Source organism: Leucoraja erinacea, chromosome 2 (assembly GCF_028641065.1).
Source record: "Leucoraja erinacea ecotype New England chromosome 2, Leri_hhj_1, whole genome shotgun sequence".
Classification (NCBI taxonomy): domain Eukaryota; kingdom Metazoa; phylum Chordata; class Chondrichthyes; order Rajiformes; family Rajidae; genus Leucoraja; species Leucoraja erinaceus.
In genome coordinates, this window is record NC_073378.1 from 61,228,604 (window position 1) to 61,245,924 (window position 17,321).

The 17,321-nt window shown below is 41.9% G+C and overlaps 1 protein-coding gene across 2 annotated transcripts in view; it reads right to left on the reverse strand.

The window, feature by feature from the left end:
• Positions 1–17,321, reverse strand: part of LOC129710522 (ATP-binding cassette sub-family A member 13-like) — a 231,706-nt gene that overhangs the window by 166,107 nt on the left and 48,278 nt on the right. For both annotated transcript variants that reach the window (XM_055657542.1, XM_055657554.1), the window contains exons 12-16: positions 12,133–12,233; positions 9,054–9,239; positions 6,363–6,565; positions 4,751–4,878; positions 737–833 (exon numbers count right to left, since the gene is read on the reverse strand). In XM_055657542.1, the coding sequence (XP_055513517.1) occupies positions 737–833; positions 4,751–4,878; positions 6,363–6,565; positions 9,054–9,239; positions 12,133–12,233 (715 nt within the window). The remainder of the gene's footprint in view (positions 1–736; positions 834–4,750; positions 4,879–6,362; positions 6,566–9,053; positions 9,240–12,132; positions 12,234–17,321) is intronic.

The following is a 17,321-nucleotide window of genomic DNA, read 5'->3' on the forward strand; positions in this document are numbered from 1 at the left end:
ACACGCAACTTTGATCCCTGGGAGGACCAGTTATTTCCTTAGCTACCCTTTTGTTTCTAATACAACTATAAAATAATTTTCTCCTGAATTAATTTTCCAAATTCATGGCCCCTCTCTGTTTCTCTCTATGTTTTCTATTCTTCTACCAAAGTGACATTCCTCACATTATACCCAAACTGCCAATTTTTGCATGTTTGTTTTGCTGAGCTACATCCATCTGAAAATTCCTTTCAGAACCTACCTGCCTGCTCTTGTTGTATCAGTCAGAATGATGTACAACACATCATCTCTTCATCTAAGTTCTTAATAGAACATGCAAAAAGCTAATTGCCCAGGACTAATCCCTATGATAACCTACTTGTTGTGGCTTGACAACCTACAAGTGACTATTTATTTCAACTTTCTTCTTGTCAGTTAACCAATCCTCTATCCATGATAATATGCCATCACTTTCACAAGCCCTTGTTATATTCTCAAAAAATTCCACAATAATCGAACACAATTTCCTTTTACAAAATAATGTTGATTCTGCCTCACCATATTTTTGTGTTCCACTTCAACCACTATTAATAATGGATTTTCTTAATAAATGCTAGATAACTAGTGTACAGTACCTTGTTACACTCTTTACTTGAAGGCAGTGTTACATTGGCAACTTCTTAATCCATTGTACTCGGACCCTATTTCTTCAATTTCAGAACTTATATATAGTATCAGTCACCTTGCCATAACTTACCACTTCTGCCATGTGCCATAATCATTTTGAGCATTCTGTACAAATATCAGAGTCTCGTTTAACAGATTTCTCCAGTTGATTTTCCCTTCATCACATCCTAGAAAATTATTAAGATGAAAGAAAATAATGTTTTTGAATATTGGTATTAAGGTACAAGTAGCCAAAGAATGCAGGTGAAGAAGTAGTCACAAATTTCCTTAACTTTACTCTTTCATTTATCGCAGGCATTACAGATCTTCCTCAACAAATCCCTGTGATTTGTAAGAACTTACTGGATATTTATACCCACTGCCTCCATAAGGTAGCACAGAAAATTAGGCCATAACTCACAAACATTTAATGAGATAATTGTTCATCCAGCTACTCCCAACCTCTCCAGCCTAATAAGGGTCAATTTACTAGACTAGAAAGATTGAGAGATTTGGTTTTCTCTCTCCTTTTCTATTTCTACCTACCGATTGCTCGCTCCCAATTCCACCCTTACTCCATCTGCACAGAATCTCCATTCCCATCTGGTTCTACACATCACCCGCTGGTCTCCATTTTTATGGACGCACCTAGCACTTTTTACTATTACCTGATTTTGGAGAGTCAAATGCAACAAAATTTCGTTCAAGGTGCAACTAGGTGTATATCTGAATGACAATAAAGTTTTCATTCAATCATTCATTCCACCTCACCCTTCCTCTCAGCTCTTTATATTGGCTATTTCATCTACACGGTCAGTCCTGGTGCAGTCTCAACCCAAAATGTGAGTTCATCCAACAGTTTTTCCTTAGCTCTGGGCTTCAGCAACTGTATTCTTTTGTGTCTCCAAAGGTCAACTAAACTGTTGGTTCTCACTCAAGTAGGTGATAAATTATTTTCCTAAATTATTTTAATAGATTTCCCTCATTTTAACTTTCTTTTTTTTTTAACAAAATTCAATACACCTTTGCCTCCTTTTGTCTTTCAGAACATAATTACGGGTGAAGCAAATTTTATGAATGCATTTTATCCACTTTAACCACTTTTATGCAAAACAAGTGTATTACAGATAACGTTGGTGAGTTAGTGAAGATGAAAATAATGCCATAGCAGGGTCCCTTCAATGCATATATGGTGTAGTAGCCTTTTAGCTTAACTCAGTATGTTATAAACAATAACCAGTTATAACCAGTTACCTTTAAATTTTACTAGACCAAGTGCAGACCCGTTGGGTCTGTTTCCCCAATGGCGTTTGCGGGGGGTGGGGGGGGGCTGCGACATCACACTCCCATTAACCACCCCCCAAATACACAGGTGGGGGGGGGGGGGGGGGTGAGAAGAGGGGAGGAAGGGGAGAGGAGGAAGAGGAAACGGGACAGATTTGGGAGGGAAAGGAGAGCGGGGTAGGGGGGTGAGAGAGGGGAAAGAGTGGGGAGGGGAGAGTGGAGGGGGAAGGAGGGAGAGAAGTTGAAGAGTGGGGAGTGGGGAGGGAGGGGTAGGGGCAGTGGTGGAAGAGGGACAGAGGGGTAGGGGGAAGGGGGCGGGGGCGAGAGGGGAGAGAGGGAAGGTGGTGGGGTAGAAAGTGAAGGGGGTGGGGGAGAGAGGGATGGGTGGGAGAGGGAGAGGGGTGAGGGGAGGGAAACATAGAAACATAAGATTCTATAAGATCCCCCCTCAATCTTGTAAATTCTAGCGAGTCTATCCAGTCTTTCTTCATATGTAAGTCCTGACATCCCAGGAATCAGTCTGGTGAACCTTCTCTGTACTCCCTCTGTGGCAAGAATGTCTTTGGGCATTGGGCATTGTGACATCACACAATGGAACGTTCACCAGGGGCTGGGGCTGGTGCAAAGGCATATGTAAATGGATCCATTCCGATTGGACATCTGCGAGCATTGGGCATTGTGACATCACACGATGGAACGAATCAAAAGGCAGGAAGGCAGCCGGACAGACGGCGGACGGCAGGCGGCAGCCACACAGTTTTAAATATAGATAGATAGATATCAAAGTCACGTGAGAACTTCGTGAAGAGCCCGCCAGCGAGTCAATACGTCCAACGCATGGCGCTAGTTGGAGCAGTTCAAAACTGCTCTGGCAGGTAAGTCAATTTTATTTCCAGCGGGCCTCTCCGATAGCGGGCCCGGAGTAACTATGGAGGTGGCTGGGGTTTGGGCCACCGTGGAAGCTCCATGAGAAGCTAGAGAAAACATTTTGCAGCTGCCGTTCGAGCACCGCACGGGAGCAGGCGGCCGAAATTGTAGACCGCCGTGGGGCTCCATAGGAGCTGGGATAACAGCTGCTGGCATCAGAGCTCTGAACGGGGGCATACTAGGGGGGCGCCGTCCTGTATGGTATGGCTGCCCAGCCTGCAGCTGTCCGTTTTTTCTCTCTTTTTTTAATTTTTAGTTAGTTGAGTTTTTTGTTCAGGAGTTCTAGCCATTTTTATGTGGGGGGAGGGGGTGGGGAAAGGGGGAACTGCTTTTCTAGGGTCCCTATCTGGTCGGAGAGACAGCTTTTCTCCGGGCTGCACCATCGACCCGTCCTCACGGCCTACCAGCAGGCCTGGAGCAGCGTTTCCTGTCGGGGACCGCCCAGAACCTTGGCTTCGGCAGTGGCACAGCGCTGGAGTGCTATCGCGGAGCGGGCGATGCCCTACCCTGGTCGCCGTGCTGGAACTCCAGTGAGCTGAGACCGCCGATAAAAACATTGCGGAGTGGCGGCGCTGACTTTTCATCGGGAGCCTGGGTTCTCTCAGTGAGATCACCAGTTGTGGAACTCCATCCGGCGCGGCCTTGTTGGCTTCGGAAGCCGCGGCCTCCAGTACGGAAGCGGCCGTTCCAGGTGTCCCATGCCGCTGTGAGGATTCTCCCGACACCGGAGCACCATCACCCGGGGAGAACGGCCTGGAACATCGGGCCTACGTGGAGGCAACTGTGGAGGCCTCAATAGGCCCGACTATGGGTGAACTGGGGATGGGGACTGGACATTGTGCCTTCCCTCATAATGGGAACCATTGTGGGGGGTGATGTTCTTTATGTTTAAATTTCTTTATTATTGTTATGTCTGTATTCTTTCTTTTTGTGCTGCATGGCAAGAAGCATTTCACTACACCTTGAATGATATAATAATCTGCCACTACATATGGTACCTGTCTTTTTGCATCAGAGAGTCACAAAACAACAATCTTGCTTTCAACGTTAGCAAGAAGCTGATTGATGGATTCAGGAAGGAAAGCCAGGGATGCACGAACATTTTTCCATCAATGGGACAATGGTGGATGTCAACTTGAAACATCAAGCTCTTGAACACTACAGAAAACAACCCTACCTCAGCAACTATGATCTTCTATGGACTGTGTCTTTGGTGGCACTGCAGACCATAGTTGTGCACTATTATGTTTGCCTAGAATTAATTTACTGTATTATTGATTATTATATATGTATTTGAATGTTATCCTGTTAATGGGCCTGTAAATCAAAAGCAAGTAAGAATTTCAATGTTCCATTGCAGGAACCTATAACAATTAAACACTTGAATCTTAACTCATGGACCAAATATCCTGTTTTCGGTCCTGTACTTTTCTAAGAAATGTATTTCTCACCAACTCCTTTCCAGCCATTTGTGTAAATGAATTACTTCAATCATATTAATTTCCTTGCAGCATAATTTTCTCATTCCTTAACTACCTGAAAAATTTAATCTCCATTTTGTTCCTAATGAATAATACATTATGCATTAACACTTTTTCCAAATAAGGTAGTTATTCCTAATTGCTGAAGTATATGCTATTTTTTGTTAATATTTTATATATAATGTTTCTTAGTTTAACTTAGACTGGAATTGAATAGATGTCCTCCTGCTGTTAGATAAAATCTTTTCCTAAAAGAGGCACACTTTTTTTCCAGAAGGATGATAATCATTTTAGTTTAATGCATCTTTTTCTCACATCCTCTATTCAAACTTCCCCCTTTTTATCTGAAATTTAGTAAATCGAGTAAACTATAAGTGTCTCCCACATTCTTAATTTGCTCTCTCATTACTTACCATTTCCTTCAAGTGGTTGGTTTGAGCTTTCTATCACCCAGCACATTGCTCTAACATACTTTTCTATGCCTGGCCAGCAATCACTGCTCTCCATTGCAGATCCATGTGCAGCAAACATATCAAAGACCCTGGAAGAAAATGAATCATTATTAAAGGTCAAGAAAATAAAATCTAAACTTACTGCTATTTTTTAGTAACTCCAAGTAAAAATGGCGAAGTCAGCCATGGTTGACTGATAATTAGTGCTCATTGTTAGGGTCAGCTAAAGACAAACCCCTATTCAACTTTGTCATGTAGACAAATCTTGTTAAATCCCCAATGACACGGGTGAACCCTTAAAACACACACTCGCACTCACACTCACACTGCATACACACACACACACACACAGATCTAACAGCCTATTTGATCTGACTATCCCACTGACAGGAAAAGGTGAGCATACATTAACTGCATGAAATGAAAGAAAATACAATTATGTTGATAGTAAAACCATTGTTTTTTTTCTCATTGTTTCATATAACTGTAATATTTAAATTCAGAACATCTCAGCAGTTAGAAGTACTGACTCCACAGCTATTAAATTACATTTTCCTCCATGCAGGCCTTTACAAGCCACACACCTTCTACAAATAAAACTGTTGCCATCCAACATTTTATTGATGCTGCACGTGGGTGGCCAACTGGAAGCATATTCAAGAGACTCAATGAACATGTTTTTCCCCTCATCCTGACTTCCCTTTTGGGGATTTTTCTTTTGTGATTTGATCTCTCATATTTTAAAGGGATTTGAGAAACTTGCCACATTCGCAGCTTTGCCTCTTAAATTACAGTCAATTATTATCCTAGGAAAAGGTTAACTTTAAGTTTTGCTGACTTGTCTAATCTTAACTAATATACATGAGAGTAAAACTACATTAAAATGCAATGCAAATGTAAATAAATTATTTGATGATGTGATGAATGAAGAATTATACTCCTCTCAATCCAGTGGCATGTACAACCTGGAATCAAACATGGAAGACTGCCACATATAATGTAATTGAAGGTGATAGAAACTCACAGAAATGTACTTTGAAGAATCAATATCATCAGGGAAAGGATACAAGAAGGGAGAATCATTGTTGGAGAAAGCCCAGAGTAGGAGAATCAAGGACCCGAGGACATAGGTTCAAGGTGAATGGGGAAAGATGTAATGGGAATCTGAGAGGTATCTTTTTCACACAAAGGGTGGTAGATGTATGGAACAAGCTGCCAGAGGAGGTAGTTGAGGCTGGAACTATCCCAAAGTTTAGAAAACAGTTAGACAGGTACATGGATAGGACAGCTGTGGAAGGATATGGACCAAGCTCGGGCAAGTTGGACAGTGTAGCCAAGTTCAGCCAAAGGGCCCGTTTCCACACTGTATCACTCGATGACTCATTACCTCTCTAAAGAAAGAACTCCACGTAAAAATGGCTAGGTCAACCATCACTAAAAGATACTGACCATGAAATTTGAGAGGTACAACAAATGTCTTTTAATATCCCTCGTAAAAATGTCTGCTGTAGGAACTAAAGAGTAAGACATGAAGAACAGGGGTTGAATTCAAGAATGCCCGAGTTGGACTTACAGGTTCCACAAGAGATTTTGATGTAAAGTGCTGAATTCAACATTTTTCCAAAGCTCAGAATTTATGGTCACATTTTCTGAAAAGCTAGAAAAGAAATCTTCTCTGAATTTGTAGTAGGAGTCATATGTTGCAAATACTTCTTGCCAGCCTTTGTACATATCTACGACTGTGATGTCAAATTCCGGTTGCACACCATTCATTATCTGTAAAAAGTGATATTAAAGCAACAGATTATTGACAAGCTATTAGTGCATAATAGTAGTGCAAAATTATTGCATAATAGTAGTGGCTTATTTACGACTAAAGTAATATTTACTGAAGTAATAATGACAAAACTACTAGTTTTTACATCAATGCTCCACAAAACTGACAGCAGCTTTGATATTTCTATCCATTGTACACGAGTTTGACCGGATTTCTTTCTTATTTATTTGTTTGTTTGTTTATCTATTTATGTATCTATTTATGTGTCGATCTATTTATTTATATCTATATCTATAATATATTTATTTATTTATTTTTTTCACTGCACCTCAGTACACATGACAATAATGAATCTTAACCTGAACCTGTATGTTCTACTAAAACATAGAAATCCAAAGTTGTTATTTGAGATTTAACAAGAATGTGATGTCGTGCTTCAATGTTTAAATCAGCATGGACTGACAAGGAGATGAGAAAATATCCAGCAATTCACCCAAATATTCTGTGCGTCATCAGATGAGACAGCAGGAACGCAATCCTGTAAAGGGCCAAGATTCTACTGGAAGAGTTTTGAGTTTAGTTTATTGTCACGTGTGCAGTGAAAAAGCTTCTGTTGCATGCTAACCAGTCAGCAGAAAGACAATACATGATTTGTAGTTTGTTTATTGGTTAATGGTCTACCAATGTTTACAAATTTAAAACAAACTTTAATGGCTTGTTAAATGCTTAATCACATTTAAGCACTTTTTAAAAAATGTTTGAAGTTTTCAAAGTTTCTCAACATTTCAGAATATTTTTAAAAGTTTAAATTCTAAACAGTTCAGATAACATCTGCAGTCAGTACATGTTGCTGATTTGTGGATAAAGGAAATTCTTGACCACGGCATGATGCATCAATTTTTACAGTTTAAATCTGCATCAGTAAGTAATTGGGTGCTTGCAGGTTCAGCGTTAGGGCCTTAGTTACTTATGATCAATGGTTTGGATAAACAGACCGAGTATATTGTAGCCATATTTCCTGGAAGGAGCTGCACATGCCGGTTTATACCAAAGATAGACACAGTGCTGGAGTAACTCAGTGGGTCAGGCAGCATCTCTGGAGAAAAAGGATGGGGGTGACATTTTGGGTCGGAACGAACGGAAGAGTCTGAAGAAGGGTTCTGACCCGAAATGTTACACATCCTTTTTCTCTAGAGATGCTGCATGCCCAGAGTTACTCCAGCGCTTTGTGGCCATCTTCTTCGAGATACATTTGTTGATTGTACAAATATAGGTAGATTAGCAACTGTGGAGAAGCTTGGATGTGCCATGGATGAAATGGTCCAATCCATGAAATAGCTTGGATGGGCCATGGATTGGTGAATCTGGAAGAGGTTTGCACAAATATTGTGGTAAAATGTGAGGTTATCCACTTTGAAAGGAAGAAGGTACAGCAAATTATTAAGAGTGAAACTACAAAATTGATTACTACCTTTTCTTGTCGGGTCTCCGTTGTCGTTGGGGCTGCAATGAGGAGCGGCCTCCAACAGGAACACCGGGGGCTCTGGTGCCGACTACCTCACCTCACCGTTGCGGAGCTGGCCGAGTCCAGAGCGGGTGGAGCGGTGGTGGAGCGCTACTGCGGCCCGACCTCCGGAGATTCGGAGGCTGCAACTGCGGGTCTGGCGGACGGCGGCACCGGGAGCCCGCGGGTCCCTGGAGGGAGACCGCTTTTCAGGGCTCTCGCAACGGCGACTTCTCCCACCCGTGTTGCGGGGACGAAGAGCTCCTGGAGCGGGGCCTGACATCACCGCCCCGCGCGGCTTGGAATGGCCGCGGGACTCTGCGAGCGCACGCCAGGGGCTTTAACACCAAGACCCGGTGTGCGACCTCGCACCACCCGGTGTGGCTTTAATGGCCGCGGGACAATCGCCATCGCCAGCCGGGGGCTTTGACTTTGACTCTTGACACTGCGATGTGATGGATGTTTATGTAAATTATGTTGTGTCTTGAGTTTATTTGTTTGTAATGTATGGCTGCAGAAACAGCATTTCGTTTGGACCTCAAGGGGTCCAAATGACAATTAAATTGAATCTTGAATCTTGAATCTACTTGAATAGAAAAGGCGTGGATAGAAACTAGCTTCATGCAGGCTAGTGGTATTGGGTTTAGATTTAGATGTATTATTGTCATATATACCGAGGTACAGTGAAAAGTTTTGCTTTACATACTTATCCAATCAGATCACATGAAAAAATGTTTAAATACAATTGAGACAAACTCAAGTACAAATGGGAAGACAAATTGATATGGTGGCCCAAATGGGACAAGCTGGGCCAAGGTGGGATCATTCTATGATCAGATGTTGCTGTATAGGCCAATAGATATAATTCGTGTTTTTGAATGCTCTGTTCAAAAATGAATTGGTTGTACACACAATTGAAATTACAAACAACTCATATAATAAATTGCTTATTTTCAATATTGTCTGCATAAATGACAACTTACTGCATCAAGCCATATGTTCTGAGCCTTAAGGAAGTTATTTGTTCTCCAGGGGAAACCGAGCAGATCCTGCTCACAGGCAAGAGACGTTAAGGTATTGTTTAAAAATAACTTCTCTGGAAGATTGAGAACATCTTTCATCTTCAAGACAATTTCACTGCATGTGATGGTTACATTTTTGGTCCGGTTCTACAAAGAATACAAGACAGAAACACAGATATTTCGAGGAACTACTTAACATACTATATCAATAAAATTATTTCTCACAACTTCATCAAGGTTAAAAGCATTTCTGACACACTAATTGAGGGGCATCAATTGAACGGTTCAAACACCCAATGCCCCCAAGATCTATATGTGCCTGCTCAGGGAAAGAAAATATTCTAACCATCTATCTAATCTATGGCCCCCATCATTTTATAAACCTGTATAAGGGCAACCTCCCTCAGCCTCATATGTTGCAGAGAGAATAAACCCCATTGACTCAGTCTTTCCTTGTATCGACAATCCTCCACTCCAGGCAGCATCCCAATGAATCTCCTCTGTATCCTTTCTATTCCTACCACATCTTCTGACCCACCACATGCTTGTTATTTACTATTCAAGGTAAAATAGGCTTGCTGCTCTTTTTCCCCCACATTCTCCCTCAGCAATTCAGAATTCAGCTTGAACGTTCACTGTGCAGCACTGATATTTACAGCATCTACTGAAGACATTGACGATTTTCCATGCATGCTGATGGTGTGTCTCCCTGTGTGTGTTCATGCAATTGCCTGCTCTCATATGCTTTACAATATTTTTCGAATTAAAAGCCAACCATAGTCTGAAGAAGGGTCTCAACCCAAAACATCACCCATTCCTTCCACAAAAAGATGCTGCCAGTCCTGCTGAGTTATTCCAGTATTTTGTGTCTATCTTATTTCATCTACCCTTGGAACTTCTACTGTTCTGAACCTCCTCCTTATAATCTCTCCAAAATTATTCAGCCCTCTATTTTCTGTGCCCTGCTATTATTAATTCATAGTCATTCACACGGGCCATTCTTAAGGGGTTGGACTGGCTAGACGCAGGAAGATTATTCCCGATGTTGGGGAAGTCCAGAAGTAGGGGTCACAGTTTAAGGATAAGAGGGAAGTCTTTTAGGACCGAGATGAGAAAATCATCTTTTACACAGAGAGTGGTGAATCTGTGGAATTCTCTGCCACAGAAGATAGTTGAGGCCAGTTAATTGGCTATATATATAAGAGGGAGTTAGATGTGGCCCTTGTGGCTAAAGGGATCAGGGGGTATGGAGCGAAGGCAGGGATGGGATACCGAGTTGGATGATCAGCCATGATCATATCGAATGGCGGTGCAGGCTCGAAGGGCCGAATGGCCTACTCCTGCACCTATTTTCTATGTTTCTATGTCCCATCTACACTAGTTCCACCTGCCTGCAATTTGTCCATATCCCTCTAACTGGTTCCTATACATGTACCTTGTCTAAATTTTTCTTAAACATTGCGATAGTACTTGCCTCAACTACCTCCTCTGGCAGTTTGTTCCATACATAGACCACCCATTGCGTAAAAAGGTTACCCCTTGGTTTCCGATTAAATCTTTCTGCCTCACCTTAAACCTATGTTCTCTGGTTTTTCATTCTCCTACTCTGGGCAAGAGACGCTGTGAGTCTCATGATTTTGTACACTTCTCTAAGATCACCCTTCATCCTTCTGTGCTCCAAGGATAGTGTCCAAGCCTGCTAAACCTCTCTGGTGCTCAGGCCCTCAAGTCCTGGCAACATCCTCGTAAATTTTCTCTACAACCTTTCCAGCTTGACAGCATCTTTCCTGTAACATGGTGGCCAAAACTAAATGCAGCCTCATCAATATCTTATACAACTACAACATGACCTCCCAACTTCTATACTCAATTCTCTGACCGATGAAAGCCAATGTGCCAATAGCCTTCTTGACCACCCTATCTACCTGAGATGCCACTTTCAACAAACTATGTACCTGTACTCCTAGATTCCCGTGCTCTAAAACATTCCCCAAAGCCCTATCATTTACTGTGTAGGTTCGGCCCATGTTAGTACTCCCAAAATACAACACCTCACATTTGTCTGTATTAAATTCCATGAACCATTTCTCGCCCACCTGTCCAACTGATCAAGATTCTGTCTAATTCATTCACAAACTGGCATATCAATGCATGCAAATATTTTTAAGCAATAAATATAGATCCAACAAAACTACTGAATTAACTTCAAAACATTACAGGTACATAATAGAAGAAAAGAAAAATAATCTGGGTTGAAACTCCTTGGTTCAGCATTATGTAGTCTGGCAACTCCCATGGTCGGGCATGGTATGAATATGGTGCCATTAGTTTGCAGGGTGCATTGTGTGTAATAGTGATTGACATCCTATAAAATCAATGTCATTAAACTGGAAAGGATGCAGAAAATATTTACAAGGATGTTATCAGGACTGGAGTGCTTGAGTTGAAATGAGAGACTATAACCTGGTGCTTTTTTCATATAACAATTACAGCACGGAAACAGGCCATCTCGACCCTTCTAGTCCGTGCCGAACACATAATCTCCCCTAGTCCCATATACCTGCACTCAGACCATAACCCTCCATTCCCTTCCCATCCGTGGACAGTCAGAGGTTAAGATGAAGGCTTATTAAAGGTATACAAAATCACGAGGGGAATAAATAACGTAAATGTTCACAGTCTTTACTCAGGATAGAAGAGTCTAAAACTAGAGGGCATAGATATAAAGTGAGAGGGGACATTTTGAAATTTGGTGACCTGAGTGTAGACTAGTTACAGATTCAACTGACTGAATGGCAAACCTACCATGACAGCTCAATTCTTAAGAGTTTTGTCAAATATTCATTAAGTGCTGCTGTCCTATGCCTGCAGGAGTGCTTAAAATTGTAATTGAATACGTGAAAAATGAATGGTCCTTATCTCAAACACAGATGCCAAAAATTACAAATCACTCTATCATCATTTATCCAAAGTAAGAAGCTAGAAATACAATCCAAAACATTATATTTTTAGCGTTTTAACAGGAGTTTCATTGATTTACCGATTTCATTTCTGATATTAGTGTATCGGCATCCATAATAATCCGGCTCACATCATTCACACCCACGCTGAAGTACACTTTCTTCATTAGAAGAAAAATATCTACAAGGAAATGAAAAATATAAGTGGAAGTGTATTACACTTGATCTTAGCCAAAAGGCCAAGAAGCCATGATCCTACTATAACATAGGTAATCAGCTATGTTCACAAAATGGTAACTGTATTCATAACCTGCTGCATCCCAAAGGAACAGTACTGCACTCCCCTTTATTTTCTGACAGGATAGTCAGTCTGATTCAAATACCATTGTCCGAAATCCAGGAACTACTCAACAGAATTTAAAGATCAAATACATTTGTGACACAGAAGGCAACTTCCCAGCCCATTCTGTTCATGACTGAACAATGTTCACCAACATTTAAGCACCAGGGTTTCAGATCTCCACCAACAAAAAAAAAAAATCCAATTCCTCCTAATATTTCTACTGATCATCTACAATTTTATACCATATTATCTGTTAATCTTTCTATTATGGCCTCAGTTACTGTTTCGCTGCTTAGGGCCGAATGGCCTATTCATAGCAAAAGGATTTGAGTATAGGAGCAGGGAAGTACTACTGCAGTTGTACAGGGTCTTGGTGAGACCACACCTAGAGTATTGCGTACAGTTTTGGTCTCCTAATCTGAGGAAAGACATTCTTGCCATAGAGGGAGTACAGAGAAGGTTCACCAGACTGATTCCTGGGATGCCAGGACTTTCATATGAAGCAAGACTGGATAGACTCGGTTTGTACTCGCTAGAATTTAGAAGATTGAGGGGGGGATCTTATAGAAACTTACAAAATTCTTAAGGGGTTGGACAGGCTAGATGCAGGAAGATTGTTCCCGATGTTGGGGAAGTCCAGAACAAGGGGTCATAGTTTAAGGATAAGGGGGAAATCTTTTAGGACCGAGATGAGGAAAACTTTTTTCACACAGAGAGTGGTGAATCTCTGGAATTCTCTGCCGCAGAAGGTAGTTGAGGCCAGTTCATTGGCTATATTTAAGAGGGAGTTAGATGTGGCCCTTGTGGCTAAAGGGATCAAGGGGTATGGAGAGAAGGCAGGAACAGGATACTGAGTTGGATGATCAGCCATGATCATATTGAATGGCAGTGCAGGCTCGAAGGGCCGAATCGCCTACTCCTGCACCTATTTTCTATGTTTCCTGCATCTATTGTCTAGTGTCTATAAAGAGAGCATCCGAGGTCAGGATCGAACTTGGGTCTCTGACGTTGTGAGGCAGCAGCTCTATCTGTAGATATATTTGTAAATATTTGAATATGCTCTGGATGTTCTGCTGGAACAGGACAGTCAGGGCTTTTTTGTGATGCATTTTAGTTTAAGCTTACATTAAGAATGTTTATCAAAGTAAGAAATTACAAGTATAGCAAGTGATGTGTACCCAATATCAAATACTCAGGTCAACTACATAATTTTTAACGGCGAATAAAGCTTCCCCATGTCCCTTTCAATGACACAATTCATACTGGGAATCTAGTTCACATTCCTATTAACCTAGTATTACACTTTTTCAAGTCAACCTTCTTTCTGCGTAGCAGTGATAATTATTTCCCTATTCACCTTTGTCCTGCAGGCCTCTAGACGCTGGATTAAGCATCCTAATTCATGCAACCTAGCCACACAGCCAGGAGGATTTTAATCAGACTGAGCTAGATTTTTACTGGTTCTAGAAGAGGAAAATGACACTTGAGAAGTGATAATGGGCTATAAAGAAATGGCAGAGGAATTGACTATGTTTTTTTTGTGTCTACAACACTGCCCAAAACCCTTTAATTTATTTCGAGAGGACTAAAATATAACAACTGGGATGTAATGTTGATGCTTTATGAGGCAATGGTCAGATAGCATTTGGAATATTGCGAGCAGTTTCAGGTCCCTTGTTTGAGGAAGAATGTGCTAGCATTGGAGAGGCTCCAGAGGAGATATGAGAATAATTCTAGGGGTGACTTGTGTTAACATATAATGAGCGTTTGACAGCACTGGTCCTGTACTGTCTGGAGTTCAGAAGGATGAGGAGAAACCTCATTGAAATGACCAAATAGTGGATACAGTGGATGTGGAGAGGATGTTTCCAGTATGAGAGTCTGGAACCAGAGGGCATAGCCTCAGAATAAAAGGACATACCTTTAGAAAGAAGATGAGGACACATTTCTTTAGTCAGAGCGTGATGAATCTTTGGAATTTATTGCCACAGAGGGCTGTGGAGGCCAAGTCATTTAGTATTTTTCAAGCAGAAATTGACAGTTACTTGATTGGTAAGGGTGTCAAGAGTTGTGGGAAGAAGGCCGGAGAATGGGGTTAAGAGGGAAAGATAGATCAGTCATAATTGAATGGTGGAGTTGACTCAATGGGCTGAATTGCCTACTTCTACTCCAAGGACTTATGAAAAGCCTAGGTTTATCCAACAAATTTTTTATGTTTTTTTTATTGGGATGTGCCGCAAAGAGAAGGGAAATAATCAGCAACAGAGGCAATACAAACGTTCATCAAGAACTGGATTCGGGATGCAGAGCACAATACCCGTTTGCTACCATCATACAAAATTTAGTTCACGTGTGTCAGTGGATAAATTTCTTCTTCAATTCCAATACCTGAATCATGCTTTGAGTTCATTATTAGAAGCTCATTAAAATCTGAAATTCAATAATGTTATTATGGGGCTGTGTTCCACAAAATAAAATTTGATCACCGATATATTTTTATGCCTTTGTTGCACCCCATCTGAAACACCACTGACATACTGCCACCTTCTGGATTTCCTTTGACACTGCTGTTGCCAAGGATGACAAAAGGCTTGTCAGCCAACTGGAATGGTTAAAAAAAAAATCAACACAAGGTTTTCAATGTTCATATATTTTGATGCTCACTAGACCACTCTTGCATGCAGCAATTTTACATAACAATAGGTTAGATTTTCCAGGGAAATTCCACAGTATAAATACCAGCAACATTAGGAATTCTCGAGATGGACGTGCTAACGCAGAAACAGATGCTCGCCAACATTTTGCCAAATCTGTTCCATTGGTCGGCAGGGTCTCGTAACAAACACGGAATTGAAGCCACAGTCACTACTTGCAACAGTAGGTTCAGGGGCGAACAACGTGCTGCAATTGTTTGCAAGTAGTAATGGCTACAAGGAGTTAAAGTAACCTACTATTTAGGGATTGTTTTAATTATTTATTTGACTGTTTTAAATGTTCATATGCCTTATATTTTTCTAATTTCTTAACTTTTATTCATATTTTCACAGTTTGATGAGTTTTTAATGGAATATTATTCAATCGACTCAATATGAGAAGCGTTTGGAAACATCAATTCTCCGATTGTTTTGACAAACTGCTAAGCCGCAGTGTGTGACTGGATGAATTGCCCTACAAGCTGAAACCAGGGACAAGCTCTGGCAACACGCATGTCTGCCGGATGAGCTCAATTCTTTTTAAGCCCGTGTAAAACAGGCAAGCATTCTGCACCTCCCACTCCCACTCCCACCCACCATTCCCCACTGACTCCATCTCATACATCTGGGTGGCAAAAGACATAAGGTGATAAGTGATGGGAGTAGAATTAGGCCATTCGGCCAATGAGGTCTACTCTGCCATTCAATAATGGCTGAGTTGTCTCTCCTTCCTCACCTTATTCTCCAGCCTTCTCCCCATAACCCCTGGCACCCACACTAATCAAGAATCTATCTACCTCTGCCTTAAAAATATCCATTGACTAGGGCACCACAGCCTTGTGCAGCAAAGAATTCCACTGAGAGATGTGCTTTAACAAAGGTACACTCTCGAAGGCAGCCGGCCTGGATGGTTTCTGAAATTGTGTGCCAATCAAATGGCCATAGTCTTTTCCAATATCTTTCATCTCTCACTTCAAGTCTTTTGTCCCCATTTGCTTCAAAAAAACTTTAATCATTCCAGACCACAAGAAAAATAAAATAAAACCTGCCCCAATGACTATCGCCCGGTAGCTCTACTGTCAATCACAAAGAAGTGTTTTGATGGGTTAATAATGAGCCACATCAGCATCACTCTTCCAAACAATCCAGTCCCTTTCAATTTGCATACAGGAAAGATGAATCTCAGGAGGATGCCATCTTACTCAGCTCTATATTCAGCTCTGGCTCTGAATAAAAAGAACATTCATGTCAGGACACTGTTCATTAGTTAGAGCTCAACCTTCAACAAACTCATTCCTAAACCTCTGGACCTTGCCTTGGGGCCTCCATTTGCAACTGTCATCTGGACATTCTGACTGGTGGGCTTTAACTGGATAGAACTGATCATAGCCTTTCATCTATACCTCAATACCAATGCTCCTTAGGGTTGTATGCTCATGCACTGCTCCCTGTACACCTATGACTCTGTGGTCAAGTACAAACCAAATTGATCTTCAAGTTCACTGAGGATACCATTGTTGTCAGCTGGATCAATGGTACCCGGATGTGGCACTGACGGACGAGAAGCCAAAGCAAAGAAGTTGAAGCCAAAGAACCGAATGAAAATGAGGCCGAAATGCCAATAAACTGAAAGAGTAGGAAGACAAAACTCCTACTAACTGAAAGGATGGGATGCCTAAATGCAAACTAACTGAAAGGGCGGGACGCTTAAATGCAAACTAACCGTAAGGGCGGGACGCCTAAAAGCCAGCAAACCGAAAAGCTGCGTCACCTAAAAGCAAACTTACTGAACGGCCGCTCTGTCGAAATGCCCTCTACCCGAAAGGCGGCGCCATCTACACGGCAAAGGACCGACTGCTGCTCAACAGAAAAGTCCAATAACGGACATGACGTTGTCGGGAGGCGGGACCTGACAGTGATTGGTCCAGACCCCCGCATCCATCACGTCAGTGTGAGGGGATGAACATTGTCCCACATCTCCGCTCCACCCGACCCACAACCCGTGGAGGGTGGCCATGGGAGAGAGAGGGGGCTGTCCCGAGGGATGCGCACCTTCGGCCGCTTTCAACTTGGTGCTTGGGTTCAGATTGCCCAGTCACCTATGGCTTGCGTGGGAAAAGGACCCCCACACTCCCGTCTCCCCCTTCTCTCTCCCCTCTCTCTCCCTCTCTGCCTCCCTTCTCTCTCTCTCCCTCCCCCTCATCCTCTCTCCCTCCCTCCCCCTCCCTCTCCC